Here is a 26,526-nt window from a genome sequence, read left to right as displayed (position 1 = left end):
AAAAAATCTAAACTGTGTGGAATTATGCTGAGGTGCTCAGCGCTGTGGAAATTAGGCTTGTTTTCGACTGGTACATCTGTAGAGGTACTCGAATTGTTAGCGAAAGTGCCTTCCAGAACTAAAGTTAACTCTTTGGTTCATTACAAATACAAAATATGTAAGATTGTTGTATGTTTGGGACTGTCTCTTAAATTGGAGGGAAAATTATGGAATGAAGGGGGTGGGGTGAGGGGGCCATGTGGGCTTGTCTGAATTCTGTCTGACAACACGCTTGGGTGGCTTGGTTGTTACCTGGCTTGGGTTCACTTACTAGGAATAAGGTCAGTATGAAGTCTTACAACACCAGGTTAAAGTCCAACAGGTTTGTTTCGATGTCACTAGCTTTCGAAGCGCTGCTCCTTCCTCAGGTGAATGAAGAGGTCTGTTCCAGAAACACATATATAGATAAATTCAAAGATGCCAAACAATGCTTGGAATGCGAGCATTAGCAGGTGATTAAATCTTTACAGATCCAGAGATGGGGTAATCCCAGGTTAAAGAGGTGTGAATTGTACCAAGCCAGGACATTCAGCCTCTGATCTCCGGGTAAGCGTTCTCCAAGGCGGCCTTCAGGACCCGCGACAACGCAGAATCGCCGAGCAGAAACTTATAGCCAAGTTCCGCACACATGAGTGCGGCCTCAACCGGGACCTGGGATTCATGTCGCATTACATTCATCCCCCACCATCTGGCCTGCAAAATCCTACCAACTGTCCTGGCTTGGTAGCAGCAGCTACAAAGCACAACCCACAAAGTCTATGCTGACCATCAAATACCAATCTATACTAATCCTATTTACCAGCACTTGGTCCATAACCAACTATGCCTTGGCGACTTAAGTGCTCATCCATATGCTTCTTAAGTGTTGAGACTTTCACCACCCTCTCAGGCAGTGTATTCCATATTTTCACCACCGTCTGTGTGAAAAATTGTCCGGTCCCCTCAGTCTGCTGCAAATGATAGAATTGCCTTTAGTATCTTGTCATGTACACACCTGGGGTACAAGGGGGCTCGGTGCATCTCTGGTAGCACCCAGTTCTCTCGGAACTTGGTATGTATTTAAGAACTGATGTAACTCTGTCCATTTTGATTTATGCCCCAAATTCTGGTCTGCTGTGCCAGAACGACACCACTTTCACCCCCAACCAGGAAACAAAATCTCAGGCGTTTTTCTTTCTACCCAATTCCTACTGGGGTTCAATTCCACAGGCACCAGCAGTGCTTCAGTTTTCTTCATGTTTGCACGTGGATAGCAAATTTCAGCACCCATTGCATTGCACCAGAAGGCGAAATCTCATGAAACCACCCACTCCTTCATGTTAAAAGTCGTTTTTGCTGATTAAGTCAATATGATCAATGTGGCTTGAGCTATTCTTGAACTTTAATGCAGGAGAAACAAAGTTTAAATATCCTTGCAATTTCTCTCACTGTATCTTACTAAAAGTAATCCAACAGCAGTAATAAATTTGACGGTGGGACGATATTAAAAGGGAGGGTTGTCAATCAAGTCAATCAAGTCCTTTTGACTTGTTTCCAAATCAGTAAAAGTGGTATACTTGGGCTCTAATTATATTATTATGTAATTTAGTACAGTATTTATCACTATTGATCTACTGTAGTTTACAAAGTTCAAAAAAGATTTGCTATGAATGAGTTTTGATGATTCAGAAACTGAGCCAAGAAACAGGGATATTGTTTCTTGAACTTGGCTGGTTAGGTACAGTACTGCCAAACGAATGAGAGAACAGCAAGAAAAGGAAGCAGAAGGCGCTGACGATATAACAACACCCAGAGTTTACAGGAAGGGCCATCTGGGAGCTGCATCCGGACTGACAATCCTGTACTAAAAAGTTTGAAAATGTAGTTAGGCCCTATCCAAATAGTTCCATTCACATATAGCTGGACAGCACGGTCTATTATATGCTTTTTTAAACTTTTAAAACTTTACTTTTGACGTGGTTTTAACAGAGCCGAGAGAATGAAATAATTTCAGTAAACCTTGTTGGGACTGAATTAACTTTACAAAATCACTACAAAACTCCACTGCATTTTCTTAACTTTCCCAATGTCTGTGAATTCAGATTGGAACGTTCATTTATCTTTGAACCTTGTGGTGTTTGTAAAAGGAACGGGATATATTTATTTTTAAAGGTGACAGTGTAATCCTTATTGTTCCAAAGTGCAATCATAAATTAAAACATATGAAAACTTGTCAAACTGAGGAAGTTTAAGCACCATAATGTCTGAAGTTCGGTAAGAGTTTTGCTAAAGGTATAGCCAAGAAACCCATCATAGATTTTAGCAACACTACGGCCGGATTTGCCAGTGCAAGTCTACCGCTACTAACGAGGATGGAGAATTTGGCGCGCTGTTCGCGATCGGCAGGATTCTCTACTCCCACCGCTTGTCAATGGGATTTCCCATTGAAACTGCCCCATGCCACTGGGACACCCGTCGGCGGGGGGGTGCTGCCGGTAGGACCAGGGAATCCCGCTGTTAGCAAACGGCCATAGAAGTCCAGCCTACTTTTCTTTTGACAGTGTGGAGAAGCCTCGGAGAAATTTAATTTGTTTAAATCTTCCTGATTCAAAATAAATATCTTCCCATTTCTCCCTCTCTCCATCAAGGTGATGATACTTCGGGCGCGATCTAGTGGCCTCGTCGCGCCCAACTCGGTGATGCGATGAGGCTATTAGATTTTGTGAGAGGCTTCTCCTCACCTAAAGTGTAGGTAAATTCCTCAGTTTGACATCCTCTCATATATGTTATCTGATAAGATCTTGCGACACATCACGATCTGGATCGCGTCCTTGTTGGATGAGATCCAAATTAACATATGTAAGTGAACTATTAGACTTATTTAAATAAGTCTGCAATGGATTCTCTCGCCTGGGAGCTCTCGTCAGGATGCCGTTTAGCACTGCTCCGCACAATCGTGGACGAGACATCGCGGCACCTGGGGGGGTGTCCCAGGCCGGGGACCCTCACATAGTGCATTGAGGCTTTGGGGGGAGGGGGGTTGGGGGTCGCACCAGGGGCTTCGGAAATCGGGACGCCATTTAAAATATCTCACTGTTCTGAGGAGTTCCGGTGAGCTGAGTTCCTCAGTGCACAAAATAGGGCTATGTGCGGCCGTGGCTGCCATTCCCTGTTGAGGTCCCTTATCTAATGCGGGAGGCATTTTATAGCCATGCGTTTCTCGGCACTGCGAGCACCGGGAAACATACGGCTATATTCACTCTCTATGGGACTTTGTTCCCTTTTAGTTAAGTCGCACCCACAATTTCCAAACACACAAACAGCAGCTCTGAGCTGGAACTCGTCCTTTAGGCACTGATAAACTTGTATTTACATTGCCTGTCATGCTACCTCCAACCGACAACACCTCATTCATTCTGCTATATGTATATAGTACAGGTAAGTCCCATACCTGATCACCACCTGCCTACAACTAACACCCACTGACATACAATTTACGCACACTTTTCAAATTAAAGTCAGGATAGTCATTGGAATCAAGAATTTTGTCTTTTTTTAATGACCATTAACCAAGTACACAGTTACATTTTAGCAGTGCAACTAACCAAATCCATGAGTTACATCTGACTCTGGCCAGAATTTTCCAGCCTTCCACGGTGGTGGAATCTTCTGGTCATCCGAAGTCATGGATGTTTGAATGGCTTGCTGCATCTGCTGCAGGGGAACCCGCTGCAGTGGGGCTAAAACATTCCAGACTGTCTCAGGTAGTAGATGTAGTGCATTATTATTCCTCCATGGCCTCTCTGCAGCCTTCAACATGATCTATGGACCATTCCCACCCCTCCAGTGCTTCTGATGTGTTGACCAGGTTGTTGTGCCTGCATTTGATAAAGTGCACTCTTGCGTATCAGTTCATAGCCAAAACATCTTTAATAATGACTTCTCTACTCTACTGTACTTCTTGAAATATATAAGATTCTTAAGGGATTAGACAGGTTCAATGTTGGGAGGATGTTTCCACTCATGGGAGAATGTAGGACCAGAGGGCATATTCGCAGAACAATGGTGTGCTCATTTAAGACAGATTTGAGGAAGAAATCCTTCTCAGAGTGGTGAATCTTTGGAATTCGTTACCCCAGAAGCTGTGAAGGCCGAGTCCTTGAACATTTTCAAGGCTGAGAGATCGGTAGGTTTTTATTCGGTCGGGGAGTTGAGGGTTGTGGAGAGAAGGCAGGAAAGTGGACTTAATGAATGTGAGATCAGCCGTGAACTTATTAAATGGCAGAGCCGGGATGAATGGCCTACTCATGTTCCTGTTTCTTATGGTCATCCAATTCATGGATCTATCCTTGCTCCACACCTCCTCCTCATCTACAAGCTGCCCCTAGCTGTAATCCTACACTGAAAAAGGGTTAACTTCCATAGGCTGAATGGGAGATGGGAAACAGGAAAAAATCTTGGATCAGAAACCTGCCTCTGATGGGAAATTGATTTAAGTTCAGATCTTCATGGGGAACAGTCTTTAATTGATATGGATGTGGGTTTCCTGTCCACTTCGAGCCAGTGGCTGTGGGATCATTGGCAACTCAGGCGAAGTGAATCACTCATTTAGCCTTCGCACAGCAGCCATCACTGAGGCTGCGGTTTGTGCCAAAGCCTTCCAATGCAATAGAGAAAAGCAAGATGTCACAGGGGAACCAGAAGTCTGGCATCAGGCAAGGCTTACCTTCACTTCATTGATGCTAAACTGGATCTAATGTCAAGGCTTTGAGGGTGAGGAGGGATATCCTCTTCTCTGAGGTTGGTCGAGGGAGGCCACCTTATCATGTATCAGGACACCGCTCTGTTCAGCGTCAGTTCCCTTCATCTTCAATTCCTTCTCTTTTCTCACCTCCTGCTCCTGCTTCTGCACTTCCCCTGATGAGCTGTTGCCTTCGAGGGGTTCATCATTCATAAGGTCCACACGTCTCAGAAGGACCATTTTGTGAAGAGTGCAGCAAACCACCACAATAACTGAGACCCTTGCAGTCGGATATTGAAAGTTACCAACCAACTGGCTCGAGCACCAGAATCACTTCTTCGTCAGCCCAGTGATTTTGACAGGACATGGCAAGCAATGCTGTGAGGTGTTTTGCAACAAGGGCACAGATGTCTGTGCCATCTGCCTGGAGAGTCACATTCTCCTAGTTCTCCAGGTAGTAGTGCATGCAGCAGTTTGATCCTTTATTGAGGATTTTGCCTCTGTTGCCTTCCTGTACCGCTTACCTTCCGTACTGTCCCAATGTCAGGAGTTTCATCCTTCCTAATTGTCACTGGGCCCAATTGTTACTGTCAGGAACTGGTCTTTCCACCAAAACATTCTTTCATTTATCTCCATTTGCCAATAGGCACAATGTAATGGACAGTGCAGAACCTTCCAGATCCTCCTTTGGTCATCACTATTTGTTCAATAGAAGATTGCAGAGGAAAAATGAAGGTTCAGTCCCAGGTCAATGGGGGCATTGGAAGGATCGTCATTGTTAAGATGCTGTCATGCAGCTTTTATTGGATTGTTAGAAGCAATTTGGACAGAGGAGAGCATCAGTTGGGTGTCCATTCTCAACCACAGGACTTGCAGGATTCTGAGAAGCAAGAGTCAAAGAGACAGAATAACTGGCAGTGGTTTACTGGCATCAGTGCTGCATTAGTGAGATAAAACCGATAGAAACAATACTTGAGCTCTCGCCTCAAAATCAGGTAGAGCAACCCATATGCTCTTGGCATTTTGCGCATATACAAAGAATTGTATGCATCACTTTTTCACCTAATTTGTTGAATAGTTTGTGCAACGAAACACCAAAGGCAAAAACCGAGTTAATGGACAGCCTTAATGCATAAAGAAATTGTCTTTCAGCATATACATGACATACATTATAGACTGGACATTTTATTGCCATCGCTGTCAAATATCATTTGAAAGAACTAATTCTCATTAATTATTGACGGGCAATGAAACCCTTTCAACTGTAGCCTAATGATATCAACCGTATGCAGAGAGAATGTTGAAGGCAGTGGAGGCTGTGATTTTCATACAATTTAACTAATGAAGACTGATTGCTGGTGAATTACTTCAAGTGAACAAGGAACATTTATGCTGCAATTACACTGGGACACGTGTGGTCAGAGTGGAAACCACCAGGTTATGGTGTCCTTCAGATGCACCCCAACAAAGAGTGTCCCTGGTGCTGCGAAGCAGCAGTGCCAACCATTGTGCCACTGTACCATCCCCGTTTTATTCATTCATGGGATGTGGGTGTCATTGGAAAGACCAGCATTTATTGCCCATCCTTAATTGCCCTCGAGAAGGTGGTCGGTGAAGTGTTGGGTGCTCTGAGATACAGAAGAACCAACACGGTTGCGATTGGTACAACGCAGTTTTATTCCTTTAAACTATTCATATAACAAACTTGGTACTCAGCACGTGGTGACTGTGTGAGTGTCTGGCTTTGAGGTCCTTGCCCCCCTGTGTCGTCTCCTGATGGACTGCCCAGGAAGTGTTGTGTTTCTTGTTTTGTACTGTGTATGCTCTTGTCTGTGATTGGCTGTCGTGTTATGTGTGCTAATTGGCCCGTTGCTCTGTCTATCATTATGTATGTGTGTATGTGCTGTGATGTTCACTTGAATATCATGACAGTAGGGAACTGCCTTCCTGATCTGCTGCAGTCCCAGTGGTATAGATAAATCCAAATGCTGAAGTTCCAGGATTTTAACTCTGCGGCAGTGAAGGAATGGCAATATAGTACCAAGTCAGGGTGGTGTGTGGCTTGGTGGGGGCATCTTCCAGGTGGTAGTGTTCTCATTTGTCTGCTGCGATAAGGCTCAAAATCAGCTGTTAATTCCTTCAGTTTTTTATAACAATGAAGATTTTAAAGGCTTTTTCGAAGCTTGAGGCAAATTGCATCCCCACTTCAGTGGGAATGGACGGTAGTGCGAGGAAAATGGGAGTGCAGGAGCAAGCTGGCAGGTCACCCATGAGTCACAAATGAGGACTGATTATCAAGATGTTTCAGACCTTTCACTGGTGTTAGTGAGAACACTGCCCACCACCAATCCAATGGGTACCACTCATCAAAATCAAAATCGGCATTACTTTTGAAGCTTAAAAAGTTGCTTTCAAACTGATGATACTGCAGTCAGTGCATGCCAAAGCCCTAGTTTGGCTTCTTTGTGGTGTTCTCAAACCTAGAACCAAATGCAGAATTAAATTGTGTTCATCTGCTGATATCTTGTGGTCTCATATTGCTACAAATGATAAATTGCTTCACATCTCCGCAAAGGAGACAATTTCCAACTCTCAACCCTACAATTTTTCTGCGTGAATGAGGCAGTATGAGCTAAAAACAAACTTCCCACTGACATCTCGCCCAGTGACCACTTAATAGATGTTTGAACAGACTTGATTTATGTGGCCAATGTTTCTGTTGGAAAGCAGCCAGATCCTCATCATGCCATACAATTTGGGATTCTATTCTATCTTTTGGAACCGAAAGCCATTTTCATTGATACCCAGGAGGCTCTTACATGTGGTAAGCCAACCTGCTGATAACTGAGAATACAAAAAGTCACGTCTTGTGTATGTTAAAAAGATCACTGGCAGCAGGTTGAGGAATTTATTGATTTGCCACTTTTCAGCCTTCAGGATTACCTCAATTCCTTTTCCTTCTGTAAAGTCCCCAGCCCGCTAAAAGCATTCCCCCTTCGCAACAGACTACTTTCAATCATCAGTAAAGTGATGGGAAGGAGTAATCAACAGTGCTTTCAAGCAGCATTCACTTAATAATAATCTGCTCACTGCTGCTCAGTTTGAGTTCCGCGAGGGGCATTGGGATCCTGACCTCATTACAGCCTTGGTTTAAACATGAACAAAACAGCTGAACTCCAGAGGTGAGGCGAGAGTGACTCCCCTTGACATCAAGGCAGCATTTGAAGAAGTGTAGCATCAAGGAGCCCTAGCAAAACTGGAGTCTGCACCAACACTTTGAAGGAGCATCCTACCTAGGCCCCCACCCTATCCCCATAACCCAATACCCGACTTAACCTTTTGGACACTAAGGGGCAATTTAGCATAGCCAATTCACCTAACCTGCACATATTTGGACTGTGGGAGGAAACCGGAGCACTGGAGGAAACCCACACATACACAGGGAGAAAGTGCAAATTCCACACAGACAGGCAGCCAAGGCCGAAATTGAACCCGAGTAATGCTCAGTTCCTACTCCTTGATACTGACTGAATTCCCAAAGCAGAATAAAAAGTTGAAAAGCATTGGGGAATTTTTATCCTGTTTATCTGGGTTGGTGACACAAGTTGCAGTTAAGAATTAAATTAAGTCTCCCCCAGCTGCCATAAAAATTGAACAAAACATCATTGGATGCTGAGGACGTTCCAAAGTGTCATAGCTTTGCAAAACATAAAACCTCCTCAACATAAAGAAAACTATTCTGAAAAACACAGCTGCAGGAAGCACTTTTGATCCAATTCCTGTGCATTACAGGCAGGGGTTTAACTGAGATTATGAAACATTTCCAATGGGGTTTAATATGTGTGATTGGATAATCCATACTTAAACTTGTTCTCATGAAATTACTCCTCTCTGAATTTGGACCACGTTCAAATTCAAATCATCCACCTGACTACATTAGAAAAGCACATTCAAGTTCAGATGAAATTTTTAACTAAAGGCATTGTTGTGTTGGGCGCTCTGGATCCGTGGAACACATACAGGTCACCAACACTTGAAATAGTGCAACACTATTTTGTTGAGTCATTAACTGTTTAACATACTCTCACTGTGGGTTAACACGATACTAGCTTTAACTATAGAACTTTGCCTTGTCCTAACCAGTCGATGCACTCAGCATATGGTGAATGTCTGTGCTGCAGGCTGTGAGCTCTGGCCTACTAGGAAGCTGCAGCTCGAATGAGCGGGAACTCTGATGCCCCCTGTCTTTATAGTGCAAGTGCTCTAACTGGTGATTGGCTGCGGTGTTGTGTGTGTTGATTGGTCCCATTGTGTGTTCATCAGTGTGTGTGTCTGCACCATGATATACTGGTGTATATTATGACAGGTATTGTCTGTATAAAAAGCTTGTGAAATTATGGTTGAACTATAGAAATGTAGAAAGTATAACTATAGAAATATAGAAACCATAGAAATAGGCTTGGTTGTGTACATTGATAAATCATGCTAAAGTGGTGGTAGGTATGTTGTGAATATGGCAATGAATATTTTACTCCATTTATTGTGGTGATGTGCATCAATGTAAATACATGTAGGCTAGCTAGACACTAGAGGGAGCACTAGAAACATCAAACACACACACTCAACCAATAGATCAAGTAGATAGGACACGACCAATAGACATTCACGATACACAAGGAGGTGACACGACCACAGGGGGGCATTACACCAACCCATATCTAAAGGACACCACACACATGATCTGCCTCTTTCCAGTGGAGACAGTCAGTGAGTAGAGACACAGGGTTGATACAATATTACACCCACCACGTGGATTGCAGCAACTGGTTCGTCAGTCTGGGTAGCTATAGTAGGATTAGCAGTAGTGTCGAACCCAAGTAATAGAAGTGTAAATAGTTTAATAAACGTGTTAAAGTTATCTCCACGTCTGAACCTTCCTTTGTCAAGTGCACCACAAGGAAGCCGCTTATGTTACACCTACAACATAACAAATAATTTATAATGTACATTATATTTACAAACATCTGCAGAAATAACTTTACTGATGTCTTGGGCAGGATTCTCCCAGCCCAGGGCCGGACCAGAGAATCCCCGCAACCAGGCCACGCCACTCCAACGGCGGCTTGCGATTCTCTGGTCCGCAGAGAATCGGCACCATTGGCGCCGGCGCGTTTGGTGCGGTGCCGGTCACAGGCCGCTCTACGCGGCTGGGCCACCGATTCTCCGGCCAGGATGGGCTGAGCGGCCGCTCTAAAAAGGCAGAGTCCCGCCGGCACTGTCCACACCTGGTCGCAGCCTGCGGGAACTCTGCACGCAGGGTCGGGGGCAGCCTGTGGGGGGATGGGGGTGTGGAGGGGGGCTATGCCCCAGGGGAGGGGGCCTCCGATGGGGCTTGGCCTGCAATCGGGGCCCAACGATCGGCGGGCCGGCCTCTCGCTCCCTGCACCTATTTTCTTCTGCGCCGGCCCCTGAACTGACGCGCCATGTTGCGTCAGGGCTGGTGCGGTGAGGGAGGCCAACACGCATGCGTGGGTTGGAGCCAGCGCCACTGCGCATGCACGGATCCCGCGGCGCACAGTTCACGCCGGGATGGGAGGCTGGAGCGGCGTGAACCGTTCCAGCGCCGTGCTGGCCCCCTGTAGGGGCCAGAATCGGTACTCCCAGTGGCCTGTTGACGCCATCGTGAAACGCGACGGTGTTTCCGACCGCGTGGGCACTCTTGACGCCGAATGGGAGAATCCCGCCCCCTGTTTCCAGTATATCGTGAACTTTTAGTCGATACTTTTAACATTGCAGAGACACAGACTATTAAGATGGGTGCTACAAAACATGTGACCTTTGGCATTTTGAACTTCAGACAGTTCTCAAGGGAATAAGTAATTAAATATGGACATTCACAGTTATCTGGTGAATTAACACAACTCTTTGTTTAAGGGCCATAGAATTCTTGCTGACTGTTTCTGTGGGCGAGATTTAACAAAAAAGAAAGAGTCCATTCCTGGTATGTTTAGTGGGGTGTTTCTCAGCACCTGCAGTACTGAGAACGACCCCGCTATTAATTGGGTCTCTGCTTCTTTTTCGGGCTTCGGCGAGCAATGCCCCGCTGAGGCTGCAATTACCTTCATTTACGTTAGTGCCATTTTTAAATGCCGCCCCTATCTCTGACCCCCACAGTGGCCTCTAGACACTCCCCCCATGCTCCAACTTACCAATTAGGGGGTCCACAAGCCCCCCTCACCCCACCTCATAAGGGCAGGGCACGGGCAATCTGGCACCTGGGCACACAGCCTGACACCCTGGCAGTGCCACCTGGGCACCTGAACAGTGTCAGACTGGCAGTGCCAAGGTGCTTGGGTGGCAATGGAGGTGCCAGTATACCATCCTGCCCTCAGCCCAACCACTTGGGGGCCTCTGATCACCTAGGAGACCCCCCCTCCCTTCCTCCTCTCCCCCCCCCCCCCCCCCAAAACCCAAGTGCCGTTACGCCTGACCAAGTTTGTGGAAACCGGTGCTAAACAGCGGAATGGCGGGGTCTCACAAGCAGGGGCATTCGATCTTGCTTCTTGGGATCCTCCTGCGGAGGCTAACTGCTCACGTGAATATGCAAATCTGGATCCTACCCAGTGAAGGTGAGATCCAGAGAGCGGTGTCTTGCGAGATCTTATTAGATCTCACGAAGCATCCTGACGTTGTAAATCTTGTGAGAGGCCTCTCATCACCGAGTCAGGCCGACGAGGCCATACGATGGCACCCTCTGTTTCACCCTGGACCAAAGGGAATATCAAAATTCAAGTGTGTTTAAGATGAATGTGAATGCATCCGAGGGTGAGTGGGGTGGCAGGTGGGGGCCATGGCGGAGATGGTAAAAGGAGTTTAATTCTGCTTTGTGGAGCTTTGATTGTGCAGGAGGAATCCTCTATTTGAAAGCAGGTTCTCCATCCAGAAGATAGGCTGATTCACTGTCATGTTGGAAAAACTCCAGTGGAGGCCGCAGGTGAGGAGGAGGCAGAGATCTGGCATTCGAGTTTGTGGTAGCATGGTGGGCAGTGGTGTGCTGGCCGATCATCAGGGAGGGTCCAATCTCCGATCCCAAAGGATAGAAGGTAGATGAGTTAAATCTGAGACACACATCTGCATCATAATATTTAAATAGCCAAGCTTCCTTCTGCGAGAAGGTTGTTTTCCTGCCGCCATCCTGCCTTCATTAAGTGGATGCCTTTGCAGTGGATTGTGGTTGCATTTGAGTGTTTTTGAACTTTCACATCTGACCTGGCCTAAATTCGCCAGTTTTTGGAACTAAACGTTCATCCATTACATTTCACTTACCTGCTGATATATTCCAATTGATCTCCCATGACTGGTCTGTAATCTAAAGAAAGCTGATTAACCAGCAGATAGAATGTTGGAGTGAGGGTGGGTGTTAGAAAACAAAGGTAGTTTTAAGGGATTTATATAAGATATAGTTGGGTGGCACAGTAGCACATTGGCTAGCACTGCTGCTTCACAGTGCCAGGGACCAGGATTTGATTCCCGGCTTGGGTCATTGTCTGTGCGGAGTCTGCACATTCTCCCTGTGTCTGCGTGGGTTTCCTTCGGATGCTCCCGTTTCCTCCCACAAGTCCCGAAAGGCATGCTGTTAGGTGAATTGGACATTCAGAATTCTCCTCAGTATACCCGAACATCCGCTGGAATATGGTGACTAGGGGTTTTGACAGTAACTTCACTGCACTGTTAATGTAAGCCTACTTGTGACGCTAATAAAGATTATTATTATAAGTGGGGTTAATCTAATGTTTCTCTGCCCGAAGGATAACATCTATTGTTATATTCATGCTGGACAAAGGTGTTTATATGTTTGGGAGTTGGTTAAGTTCCAATTGTGTTTCTATTATGCTTAGAGAGGGCTACGATATAAAGAATAAATAAACAAGCAGTGGTTGCTCAGAAACTATGGCCTTATAAGGTAGAAGAGCTTTAAGTTTTAGTTTAGCTAATTTGTGGAAAGTTGCAAACCGGATCTTGGGGAGTGAACTTCTCTCAACTCTGCCAGAAGAAAGACTGGACAGGGCGGGAGCTGCAAAGAGGCAGGTTTCCGGAAGTACAAGTTACAATCCAGATAACCCTAGTATTGTTCAGAAGAATTCAAGGAAGACTAAATAAAGTATTTTGAGTTAAAGAGCCAATTGCAGTAACTAGACTTGAAGTGGCCCAGCAGACTTCGGAGGTAAATGAAACCTTTGATGCCATTTTAATACACTCTGGAAATTGAGTTGTGAGCAGTTTGCATATCAGTCAAGACAAGGAAATCCTAAAAGGGATGGTGTAAAATCCTGGATTGCATTCGCTGTTAAACGTGGAGCGTAAGTTTTCTTTTAAAGTATTATTTGGAAAACTGGTCTGGATTTCGAAAAGCAAACCACTAAAAGGAGAGCAAATTATGAGAAAAGATTTTAAAGCATGTTTTGGGAGTGGAAACTCTCACGTTACAATCATCTGGGGGAATTCTGAGGAGTCATTTACAAACATTCCCTTGGGGTTCAGAGTGCAATGCCCACAGTCGTCTTGTGTGCTTAAAAAGAACTTTGTGTTAATGAATCCATTGCAGATTAAGATGTATTTTATAACCTGTGTTAAGCTTGGGGGGGGCGGGGGGAGTAACAGCATATATGTTGAATGAATGTTTTTTCTTCTTGCTAAAATTAATTGGCGCTCCTCCATGTTTTATTTTTAAAAATGTAAAAGTCATGTTTTCTTGAGCCACGGCTCCATTCTGGGATCTTCCTGCACAGTTAGAACATCAACTTGAATACTTGAATTGTAACGGAGGAACAGAGAAATGTATTAGGCAGGAGCAGCTTTAAGTGTTAAGACTTCAGCCTGGTGCAGGTTACTCTGTATCCAAATTATTACTGAAATTTCATTCAATTTAAAATATGGGTCACATTTATGCCAGTATCAATTTCGAGCATGTGATCAAATGAAAAGGGCAGGCTTTTTGATTGGATTTTAGATGATTTTGGACTCGATCTCACCTCCAGAATATTATACAGTTACTTCAAAAGTCATTGCATATCTGATTCAATAGAATGATCTGGTAACATTGACATTGAAGCAAATCTCACCCCTTCTGCATTTTGAACCTGTTGGACTTTAACCTGGTGTTGTAAGACTTCTTACTGTGCTCATCCCAGGCCAAAGCCGGCATCTCCACATCATGGCATTTTGAAGGATTGCTTAACAGTTAGCACATGTTTTATCATCTACCCAACAAGGGAGTAAACCATCATTGTGTGTGAGGGGGAGGAGAGCAAAGCATAAATGTTTATCTCCTTAAGTCATTTGGAATGGAGTTATATTAAACAGACAGGGTGCAATGCTTCTGAGCTGCGTTCACCATTTGGGAACACTCCAATTTTTCGAAGTCAGCCTTATGAGTATAATAGTAATTTTAATGGATGGAATTGAAAGTCTCTGAATGATCTGTATCTGGAATAATTGTTGATATGTTGATGAAAAGCAGTGTCACATCTCTGAAACTTAAATTTATATCAATTATCCACTGAAATTGATTTCTATTACTCTCAGCATGGGAAAATAACTAGTTCTTCTAAACAGAAGAGCCTAGAAAGAAATCCTGCATTTGATGGATTGTTTACAAGCAAAGAAAGAACATGCATTTAGTCAGAACTTTTCATTTCCTTAGAACAACCCAAACCACTTCACAACTCACAAATTACATTTTGAGCTGTGGTCACTGTTAATTTTAAGGCAATTTCTGTGCAGCTGGGTCATCCAACTGAAAATAAATAACCAATTATCTATTTTGTGGTGTTGATTTGAGTGATAATTGTTGGTTGGGATAACGTCCTGCTGTTGAAAGAACATTTTTTCCATCACTGCAATAACAAGTTGGAATTAGATGGGTTTGTACTTCAAGCAGAAATCAGCAGTGAGACTTTCTAAGCTGGTTAAACATAACATTGGCTTTGGGAAATTAATGTTTATTATACAGCAAAAACGTGGAAATAGATACCACGTAGAAAGGGAAAACAATGCAACAGGTTAGAAAGGCCATAATCACAAGCTGCCAATCCAACCATCAGCACTCTGAGCAGGTATATGATTACTTTTCCTGTGACTCCCTCATTGACCTGGAGACCTTTAGAATGGAATAGAATGGGCCTGACTAAGGCAGGGCCTGTTAAAGGTGGCAGGGTGTCTGGTGTGGTTCTTGGGAACTGAGAACTATCGGAAATTGGGAGGTGACAAAGCCAAACACACTCAGCAGGGGAAGTGAGGAAGTGACATTGAAAAAGAAAGTTAGTGCCGCCTTCCAAATTCACACAGCATGTCCTGAAGAACATCAGCCCTGACATTTGCCTGAATTCCAATAATTGTTTTTATTTTCCTCTCATTTACATTTAAAATCCTATTAAATACAGCAAACTCTCAGAGACATGTTAAAGCCTTGTGCAAGTCTCTTTGAAATAGCGGCTATGCACTTAAGATGGTTTCAGCTTTCTCTGTGATTTTTTTGGCGCTTATCTGAAGTTATGCTTTTTAAAATTGTAATGTTTTTCCAGTTCCACTATTTTCATTTTTTTCTTTATTAATTTGAACAAAAGCAAAATCATTGTTTCGAACAGAGAATGTTAGGATCTGACCACAATTTTCTGAATGTCCAAGCTGTTTTCCTGCCTATAAATTATCCTCGATGAAATATTATTTTGTCCATAATGCATCAAGACAGGATCCAAATAAAATCATAAATATTGCCCTTTGTAAATGTTCTATGACTGGAAGCTCGATTCATGTGTGAAATAACTAAAACACATTTTAAGAAAGACAGACCCCACCCTCCACCAAGGTAAATTCCAAATTTCAACTGAGACATAACTAAGGATTGCTTTATAGGTACAAAAAAGTGAGGGAAAATTAAAACTGATGCCCCAGTCATGGAGCAGCAAGTGACCAGGAAGTTCCCCGTCAGCCATGGGACCCCAGTGTCAGGATCAAAAGGCATTCAGAACTGTGTGAGAAACTATAATTTGGAGTGATTTTTCCCAAATTGGCCAGAGGGTGGGCTTTCCTTAAAGGCGGCGAGCAGGCTCTTAAAGTTGGAGGGCCAATAGGATGCCTGCGAGCTGATGCACAATCTTACCTTTCCAGGTGAGAGAAAGAGGGCACTTCAGAATGGAAGCAACCTGACTTCTTTAACTTCTAAGTTTAAAAACAAACTACTGGCACAACCATAGAGGGATTCCGCTCTTCAGTCTTGCCTGGTGGCTACAGCTGAGGCCTATCAGGTGGGTGGGTGTGGGGGTGTGAGGGGGGGGGGGGCAATCGGTCTGGAGTGCTGGTTTCTTGGTCAACAACCAGGAGGCATTTGGACTGTTCAGTGACCCCTCGGGTGGCCTGAAAGCTGACTGGATAGTCCTTCACTTGTTGCTGAGTGGTTAACCAATGCTTGAGGGCCCTGCTATCTCTGATCTTGCCTCTGGAAAAATGGCCTGTCGGTGGGATACGTCTGACACACTGGCCAATGGCATGGAATTCTGCACCGCAACACCCCCTCCCCCCACCCTCTTCCATACTCTCCTCCAAAAAAGCCTAAATATCCAGCCAAAAGACAATAACAGTACACACCTACTCTCACAGTGGCAATCCCACTCTCACAGTAACAATCCTACTCTCACAGTGACAATCCCACTCTCATAGTGACAATGCAACACTCACAGTGACAATCCCACTCTCACAGTGACAATCCCACTCTCACAGTGACAATACCACTCGCACAGTGACAATCCCAGTCTCTCAGTGACAATCCCACTCTCACAGTGACAATACCACTCACACAGTGACAATCCCACTCACACAGTGACAATCCCAGTCTCTCAGTGACAATCCTACTCTCACAGTGACAATCCCACTCTCACAATGACAATCCCACTCTCACAGTGACAATCCCACTCTCACAGTGACAGTCCCACTCTCACAGAGACAGTCCCACTCATACAATGACAATCCCACTCACACAGTGACAATCCTACTCACACAGTGACAATCCCAGTCTCTCAGTGACAATCCTACTCTCACAGTGACAATCCCACTCTCACAGTGACAATCCTACTCTCACAGTGAAAGTCCCACTCTCACAGTGACAATCCCACTTTCACAGTGACAATCCCACTCACACAGTGACAATCCCACTCTCACAGTGACAATCCCACTCTCAGTGACAATCCCACTCTCAGTGACAATCCCACTCTCACAGTGACAATCCCACTCTCACAGTGACAATCCCACTCTCCCAGTGACAATACCACTCACACAGTGACAATCCCAGTCTCTCAGTGACAATCCCACTCTCAGTGACAATCCCACTCTCACAGTGACAATCCCAGTCTCTCAGTGACAATCCCACTCTCTCAGTGACAATCCCACTCTCACAGTGACAATCCCACTCTCACAGTAACAATCCTACTCTCACAGTAACAATCCCAGTCTCACAGTGGCAATCCCATTTTCACAGTGACAATCCCACTCTCAGTGACAATCCCACACTCACAGTGACAATCCTACTCTCAGAGTGACAATCCTACTCTCACAGTGACAATCCCACTCTCACAGTGACAATCCCACTCTCACCGTGACAAACCCACTCTCACAGTGACAATCCCATTCTCACAGTGACAATCCCACTCTCACAGTAACAATCCTACTCTCACAGTGACAATCCCACTCGCACAGTGACAATCCTACTCTCAATAGTGACAATCCCACTCTCACAGTGACCATCCCACTCTCACAGTGACAATCCCTCTCTCACAGTGACAATCCCTCTTTCACAGTGACAATCCCACTCTCACAATGACAATCCCACTCACACCGTGACAATCCCACTCACACAGTGACAATCCCAGTCTCTCAGTGACAATCCCACTCTCTCAGTGACAATCCCACTCTCAGTGACAATCCCACTCTCAGTGACAATCCCACTCTCACAGTGACAATCCCAGTCTTTCAGTGACAATCCCACTCTCACAGTGACAATCCCTCTCTCACAGTGACAATCACACTCTCACAGTGACAATCCCACTCTCACAGTGATAATCCCACTCTCACAGTGACAATCCCACTCTCACAGTGACAATCCCTCTCTCACAGTGACAATCACACTCTCACAGTGACAATCCCTCTCTCACAGTGACAATCACACTCTCACAGTGACAATCCCACTCTCACAGTGACAATCTCACTCTCACAGTGATAATCCTGATAATCCTACTCTCACAGCGTCTCGCACACAGCTCCAGGAACTAGAGATATGGGGTGGTGGTGGCATAGCAGTTATTTCACTCAGCTAGTAATTCAGATGCCCAGCCTAAGCTCTGGTGACATGGGTTGATATCTCACCATGGAAGTCAATGAAATTTTAATTCAATTGGATAATTTTTTTAAAAACCTGTAGTTGAATGGTGCTGCTGGATTTTATGGCCCCTCACCAGGCAAATGTCTGGTGGCTGGGGGAGCGGTGCGGGTGCAAAATATGTCAGGTGCCCAGCACAATCCAAACTGTTTCCCACTCGGCTGCCCAACGTTAAGCATATGGAGGTCCTTAACTGCACAGTTAATTGGCAAGTTTACAAGCAATATCCCTTTCATAACAAAACCAACAAGCTACAAAACACATACTTGCAAATCATTTTACTGACCATGAATAGTGCAGGGAGATCGAAAAGTAATGAGGATGAATAATTATAAATGTATTTTAATGGAAAACATTTATTATTCAACGTTTTAACAATTAACTGGCGGATGCAAGTACTGATGCAAGGAGTTACAGAGATCGGCAAAGTAAGCAACAGGCCTAGATGGAGCTCGGAAGGAACCTGAATTACTAAGTGAAATTGAACTACGGACAGATACAAAAGCACCTCCCAATTTCTAACTCTCTCTATTGAAGGCACTGCCTGCAGCTAGGTTCTGTACACAGTCAATTCATCTTCTACCTCACCTGAGGGAACATTTTATATTTGTAATAAATGCTGGCAGACCTTGCAATATCAGTTTCCTTTTTTTTCATCCAAAGTCCACATATATGCCTTTTCCAATAAGGGTCATCAGACAGCACTCGAGTAGAAATCCTAAAAGACTTGCCCCACCCTTGCCTGGGGCTGCAATGATTCAGCTGCTGCTTTGACCTTGATCAGCACAGACCAGAAATGTGATGTCATTAAATAAAAACAAAACAGACACAAGATCAGGCAGCATCTGTTGGGAGAGAAACAGAATTAATGGCCCCGATAGTTACTGAGACAGTATTTTGGAGATGGAGAGGGTGTTCGCAAATCACCTGAAGTTTAACTTCAGTGTGTGTGTCTGTGTGTTTCTTTTGAAACAGATTCCCTGCTTCCTAACAGACTTGACTATCTGCAACTCAGCATGAGGTGATAATCCAGGAGCAGGATGGCTTGGTGAGGCTGATTAGGAGAGTCTGGGGTTAATGCAGTGGATCCGATATCATTGGGTTGGGGAGAAATCAGGGGGCTGTTAGAAGTTGTGGGATAGATGGGTGTGAGTCACAAGACGGTCAGACATCATGGGCGGGATTATCCCATACCCGGCGGGGCAGGGGGTCCCGGAGGGACGGAGTGGCGTGAACCACTCCGGCGTCGGGGGCCGCCCCAAAGGTGCGGAACTCCACACCTTCAGGGGCTAGGCCCGCCCCGAAGTGGTTCGCGCCACACAGGCCAGCATGGAAGGCCCTTGGCGTCGCGCCAGCCGGGGCCGAAGGGACTCCGCCGGCCGACGCGCATCAGCGGCTGCTGACGTCATCCCCGTGCATGCGCAGGGAGGGTTCGCCATCGCGGAGGCTTACACGGCCGGCGCGTAGGAAAAGAGTGCCCCCTCGACACAGGCCAGCCCGCGGATCAGTGGGCCCCGAGGGTGGGCCAGGCCACTGTGGGGGCACCCCCCAGGGCCAAATCGCCCCGTGCCCCCCGAGGACCCCGGAGCCCGCCCGCGCGCCGGAACCCGCCCACGCTGCCAGGTCTCGCCGGTAAGGGACCTAGTCCAATTTACGCCGGCGGGACCTGCATAGAACGAGTGGGCCTTCGGCCCATCGCGGGTCGGCGAATCGCCGGGGCAGGCCGCTACGAGCAGCCGTCGACTGGCGGGCCGTGATTCCCGCCCCTGCCAATTCTCCGGCGCCGGCGTATTCGCCGACTGGCGGGGGCGGGATTCACGCCGCCCCCCGCCGATTCTCCGACCTGGTGGGGGGTTGGAGAATCCCGCCCCATGTGAGAGATTGAGGATTGGTGATGGAAGGGTGAGGGGTCAGTGATGGCAAAGGGTGGGTGTTAACAGGTTAACTTAGTGTGCCTGGAGGAAACACCCCCGCTCCTCCTGCTCCATAAGCAGTGCTCTAAAAGCATGTAATTATATGACGTTTCCAGCCCTTCTCCCTCCCTTTTACTTGCTTAATTTCCTGAGGCATGGGAAACTCAGCCAACAGAAAATGAAAATATAGACCATCCTAAAGTGGATTTTACTTCATTCCTTCATGGGATATGGGTGTTGCAGACAGGGCCAGGTTTTGTTGCCCATCCCTAATTGCCCTTGAACTGAGTGGCATTTTAAGAGTCAACCACATTGCTGTAGATCTGGAGCGCATGTAAGCCAGACCTGGTAAGGAGAGCAAATTTTCTTCCCTAAAGGACATTACAACATAGAACATTACAGCGCAGTACAGGCCCTTCGGTCCTCGATGTTGCGCCGACCTGTGAAACCACTCAAAAACCCATCTACATTATTCCCTTATCGTCCATATGTCTATCCAATGACCATTTGAATGCCCTTAGTGTTGCAGGCAGGGCATTCCACACCCTTGCTACTCTCTGAGTAAAGAACCTATCTCTGACATCTGTCTTATATCTATCTCCCCTCAATTTAAAGCTATATCCCCTCGTGCTAGACATCACCATCCGAAGAAAAAAGCTCTCACTGTCCACCGTATCTAATCCTCTGATCATCTTGTATGCCTCAATTAAGTCACCTTTTAACCTTCTTCTCTCTTAACGAAAAAAGCCTTAAGTCCCCCAGCCTTCTCTCATAAGATCTTCTCTCCATACCAGGCAACCTTTCCAATGCTTCCACATCCTTCCTATAATGTGGCGACCAGAATTGCACGCAATACTCCAAATGCTGCTGCACCAGAGTTTTGTACAGCTGCAACATGACCTCATGGCTCCGAAACTCAATCCCTCTACCAATAAAAGCTAACACACCATACGCCTTCTTAACAACCCTCTCAACCTGGGTGGCAACTTTCAGGGATCTATGTACATGGACACCGAGATCTCTCTGCTCATCCACACTGCCAAGAATCTTACCATTAGCCCAGTACTCTGTCTTCCTGTTATTCCTTCCAAAATTAATCACTTCACACTTTTCTGCATTAAACTCCATTTGCCACCTCTCAGCCCAGCGCTGCAGCTTATCTATGTCCCTCTGTAACTTGTAACATCCTTCCGCACTGTCCACAACACCACCGACTTTAGTGTCATCTGCAAATTTACTCACCCATCCTTCCATGCCCTCCTCCAGGTCATTTATAAAAATGACAAACAGCAGTGGCCCCAAAACAGATCCTTGTGGTACACCACTAGTAACTGGACTCCAGTCTGAACATTTCCCATCAACCACCACCCTTTGTCTTCTTCCAGCTAGCCAATTTCTGATCCAAACTGCAAAATCACCTTGAATCCCATGCCTCCGTATTTTCTGCAGTAGCCTACCATGGGGAACCTTATCAAACGCTTTACTGAAATCCATATACACCATATCAACTGCTTTACCCTCATCCACCTATTTGGTCACCTTCTCAAAGAACTCAATAAGGTTTGTGAGGCACGACCTACCCTGCACAAAACCGTGTTGACTATCTCTAATCAAATTATTCCTTTCCAGATGATTATACATCCTATCTCCTATAAACCTTTCCAAGATTTTGCCCACAACAGAAGTAAGGCTCACTGGTCTATAGTTACCGGGGTTGTCTCTACTCCCCTTCTTGAACAAGGGGACAACATTTGCTATCCTCCAGTCTTCTGGCACTATTCCTGTAGACAACGATGACTTAAAGATCAAAGGCTCAGCAATCTCCTCCACTTCCCAGAGAATCCTAGGATATATCCTATCCGGTCCAGGGGACTTATCTATTTTCACACTTTCCAGAATTGTTAACACCTCCTCTTTATGAACCTCAAGCCCTTCTAGTCTAGTAGCCTGAATCTCAGTATTCCCCTCGACAACATTGTCTTTTTCCTGTGTGAATACTGACAAAAAGTATTCATTTCGCACCTCTCCTATCTCCGAGGACTCCACGCACAACTTCCCACTACTGGCCCTACTCTTACCCTAGTCATTCTTTTATTCCTGACATATCTACAGAAAGCTTTAGGGTTATCCTTGATCCTACCTGCCAAAGATTTCTCATGTCCCCTCCTGGCTCTTCTTAGCTCTCTCTTTAGGTCCTTCCTAGCTAAATTGTAACTCTCCAGCGCCCTAACTGAACCTTCATGTCTCATCTTTACATAAGCCTCCTTCTTCCTCTTGACAAGTGTTTTGACTGCTTTAGTAAACCACGGTTCCCTTGCTCGACCACTTCCTCCCTGCCTGACAGGTACATACTTGTCAAGGACACGCAGTAGCTGTTCCTTGAACACGCTCCACATTTCCATTGTGCCCATCCCCTGCAGTTTTCCTCTCCACCTTACTACTCTCAACCTCCTGTATACTGGAGCTTCAATTCAGGTTCCCAAGCCCCTGCTGAACTAGTTTAAACCCTCCCGAAGAGCAATAGCAAATTTTCCCCCCCCAGGATATTGGTACCCCTCTGGTCCAGGTGCAGACCATCCAGTTTGTAGAGGTCCCACCGACCCCAGAATGAGCCCCAATTATCCAGAAATCTGAAACCCTCCCTCCTGCACCATCCCTGTAGCCGCGTGTTCAACTCCTCTATCTCCCTATTCCTCGTCCAGAAGGTTTTTTACGACAATGGTTTCATGGTCATCATTAGACTTTTGATTCCAGATTTTTTTATTGAATTCAAATTTCACCATCCGCCATGGCAGGATTCAAACCCGGGTCCCCAGGACATTACCTTGGGGTGTCTGGATTACTAGTCCAGTGACATTACTACTATGCCACCGCCTCCCCACAGGATCCTTAAAACGTTTCAACCACTGACCCAACTTCTGAGAGTGGATTGGTTTCCCACCCTTATCTTGTCTTCATTATAACCAGAAGTGGGCAGGTATGAATTGGGTTGGGTTCCTGCTTCAGATTTTTATTATTCAAATTTTACACCTGAACGAAATCCATCTGTTTTGGGGATTCAAATTACCCCCCAATATTTTAGGTCAATGAACTTGCATCAGAACTAGAAGATGTTTGAGATTGGCTTGCTAATTGCACTAGAAAACACTTCCACCTACGATGATATTGTAATGAGGCTATGCCCTTTAATTTTGAAACTATGATTTTCAAATTTTCAACTGATGGGAAATTTTGCAATTTTTAATGAGATAGAACAACCAACTTAAAAATGCAAGGCCATCTTCCTCCGTGAAGGTGAAAAACAAACAAAATTTAACTTCCCATATTTCTGATACTGTGTATGTGTGTGTAACATTCCACCTTTATTTATTATGTTTTCCCTCTGTTTAATGGTTAATACATTTGCTCTTCTTCTGAGTCAAGAAAACCTTGTTTGATTGGCTGCTATTTTTAAACATTGAGTGATTGTAATATCATGGGGTGTGGGAGGTTGATGTTTATTTCCCAAGGTGTAGGAATGCAGCAAAAGAAAAGGTAGTAGATTCCTGGATGAAAGATGCATTGCTGTGCTCTGTTGCTGTAATTATGAAATATAGTTATGCTCCAAAGACACACTGGGGCATGGACAACCGAACAAGAGTTATGACTGAGCGGGATTTTCCAGTCCTTCTTATCAGCAGGTTCTTCTGCTGCCACCAAAGATGATCCCCCGCAGTGGGTTCCCCAGTGGCAGGATCGACAAGCCACGTAATACGGCATAGACATTGCATAGACATTGGCGGGACCAGAAAATCCCACTGGCGGCCAATGGCAAGTCGTCTCTGCCACTGGAAATGAGTGGCATTTTTCACCCCCTTGTGGCAGATCTTTCAGTCCCACCGCTAACAGTTGCTTTTCCAATTTTTTGCACCGTCCACCAATGGGGAATCTGAGGGGGGGAAGAGGGAGCTACCAATGGCAGGACAGGAACATTCCATTGGCGGGGAAGACCAGAAAATCTTGCCCAAGGATTTTGTCTCCAGTGACTACTTTGGAACTTCTGTTAGCTTCGGAAATATGGAACAAGTTTCTCTGCTGGTCTGATTGTGAAAAGTATAATACAGTGGCCTACAGACCCAAAACGGTCCACATTTGATCAGTGGTCTACCCTGAGGAAACTGATCCGCTTCAAAGACAGGAAGGAACTTCCAACAGGCCTCAGTGCTAGTTGAGCAACCAGTGTTCCTGCTTCTGGTTACTATGTAGTGACTCCTGCTGAAAATGTGGATGTCGGTGTCAGTCACCATAACATTGGGCTCAGCTGTGGTATCCATTATGGAATATTCAATTCTCTTTGCTCTTTAAACTCAAACAAACAAGCAAAGTCAGGATCAACAAGAAAAAGGGAATAAAATTGGAGAAAGAAATGAAATGTGCAGAATGAGATTGCAGTAGGGTTTGCTGTGCACGCAGTAGTTGTATTCCCATCATTAATATGCTACGAACAGTATTGGAAATGAAACAGACATTGTTTCATGGTCATCATTAAACATTTTGAAATAAGTTTAGAAATTCACCAAATCTAATCTGTAGTTTCCTCAAAATCATTAGAGAGCAGGGATCTAGTGTGATCATTTATGAATGGCAAACAGGCACCCTGGTGCCAGTAACAGGCAGTAACCCTTGTGATTAGTTAGGGCTGTGATGAAAGGCATAAAAGAGAGGAGCATAGAATCCGAGAAACCGATTGAGTTAGTGATAAATACTAGTGGAGCATTTATGGCAGGGCACATCCCTGTGGGAGGGATCACAGCTGCAAGAAAACCAACAGCAGAACTCATCAAACCGGGAAAGAGTGCTGCTGACTGCAATAACTGAGCTCAGTCTGAGGAGAAAAAGTGAAAAAGTTCTGGGATCTAATTTGAAACTTTTGTTGGAATTGCTTGTTGGATTTTGAGTTAGAGATGTTAACTGGACCATACAAATCTACCGATAATGGTAAGTTCTAATAATTAACTGGTTATTTAACCAACATGTAGGTTGTGCATCTTTCAGTATTACTTTAGCCTTTTTGCACAATGAAAATGAAGTAGAGTTCATATGAACCAAGTGCCACAAATCACAGTGTGCAAGTCACCCTGGCATATAAGACCAGCTCCAGAAATCATGGTGTTTTTTTTTTGCTTATACTCTGTGGAAATCGACCCTGACTTTTCAGTCACAACAGGCTACACTCGCATTGGTAGTCGACCTTGATTTTTAAAATGTATTTATTCAGGGGATGTGGTGGTCACTGTCTTGGTCAGCATTTATTGTTTGTCACTAATTGCCCTCGAGAAGGTGGTGGTGAGCTGCCTTTGTGAACCGCTGCAGCCTATGTCTGGTAGGAATGCCCACAGTGCTGCTTTTCACCCCATCAAATGCATGTTTCACTTACTATTTATTACCTTATAATTGGGTGCAAGGCATCAAGCAGCGATATGAGCTGTGCCGCAAAGTTGCATGGGATTGTAAGATACATCATGCTTTGTTTTAGATGCTGGTGACTCTTCAAAATGGTAACCGTGCACGCCAACGCTGGCAGTTCACTTTTATACTTGGCGTATAAATCGGCTTCCATTTTTGGAGGGATTTTTTGAGGCTTCAAATGTTACGTTATAGCCCACCATCTATGGTATTTTGGTTAAATCTAGAGTTTGCTAGGATTTTGCTTACATCACATTTTTTGATGTAAGTGGAGATGTAAGGGCAGCACGGTAGCATTGTGGATAGCACAATTGCTTCACAGCTCCAGGGTCCCAGGTTCGATTCCGGCTTGGGTCACTGTCTGTGCGGAGTCTGCACATCCTCCCCGTGTGTGCGTGGGTTTCCTCCGGGTGCTCCGGTTTCCTCCCACAGTCCAAAGATGTGCAGGTTAGGTGGATTGGCCATGATAAATTACCCTTAGTGTCCAAAATTGCTCTAAGTGTTGGGTGGGGTTACTGGGTTATGGGGATAGGGTGGAGGTGTTGACCTTGGGTAGGGTGCTCTTTCCAAGAGCCAGTGCAGACTCGATGGGCCGAATGGCCTCCTTCTGCACTGTAAATTCAATGATAATCTTTGACAGTGTTTGAATAACATTGAAATTTAACCTGCCAAAAAGTATACTTTAAAAATCATAAAGTAAGGAGATATCAAGCACAATATTTATAGAAGTCTCCTAACTCGTATTTCTAGAGTCACCATTGCTATTAACCACTCCATGTAATGTTGTTAAACAGAATGCAGAATGCATTGATAGTAAGCTGCTGCATTCAGACACTAACCAGTCCGAAATGAAACCGCTTTCCATTGAATAGTTAGTTGTGAATGCAGTAAGAATCCACAGTCAGCGGCCCAACACTGAATGCAAAGGATTGCAACGACCTGGAGAAGTATCGCTCAGCTTCACTTCAAAGTCAGTTTGT

General features: G+C 45.1%; 1 protein-coding gene across 3 annotated transcripts in view; it reads left to right on the top strand.

The window, feature by feature from the left end:
* LOC140426872 (actin filament-associated protein 1-like 1) overlaps positions 1-26,526 on the top strand; it is a 280,476-nt gene that overhangs the window by 79,466 nt on the left and 174,484 nt on the right. Inside the window, exon 1 of one of the 3 annotated variants that reach the window (XM_072512115.1) lies at positions 24,899-25,078. The exons of the other annotated variants lie outside the window; for them this stretch is intronic. Coding sequence (XP_072368216.1) covers positions 25,045-25,078 — 34 coding nt within the window. The 5' untranslated portion in view covers positions 24,899-25,044. Of the gene's footprint in view, positions 1-24,898; positions 25,079-26,526 lie in introns of those variants that run through there. 3 annotated transcript variants of the gene reach the window in all.

The sequence above is a fragment of the Scyliorhinus torazame genome, chromosome 7 (assembly GCF_047496885.1).
Source record: "Scyliorhinus torazame isolate Kashiwa2021f chromosome 7, sScyTor2.1, whole genome shotgun sequence".
NCBI lineage: Eukaryota > Metazoa > Chordata > Chondrichthyes > Carcharhiniformes > Scyliorhinidae > Scyliorhinus > Scyliorhinus torazame.
The sequence above is the reverse complement of the archived record's forward strand: the minus strand, read 5'-3'. Positions and strand labels throughout refer to the sequence as shown.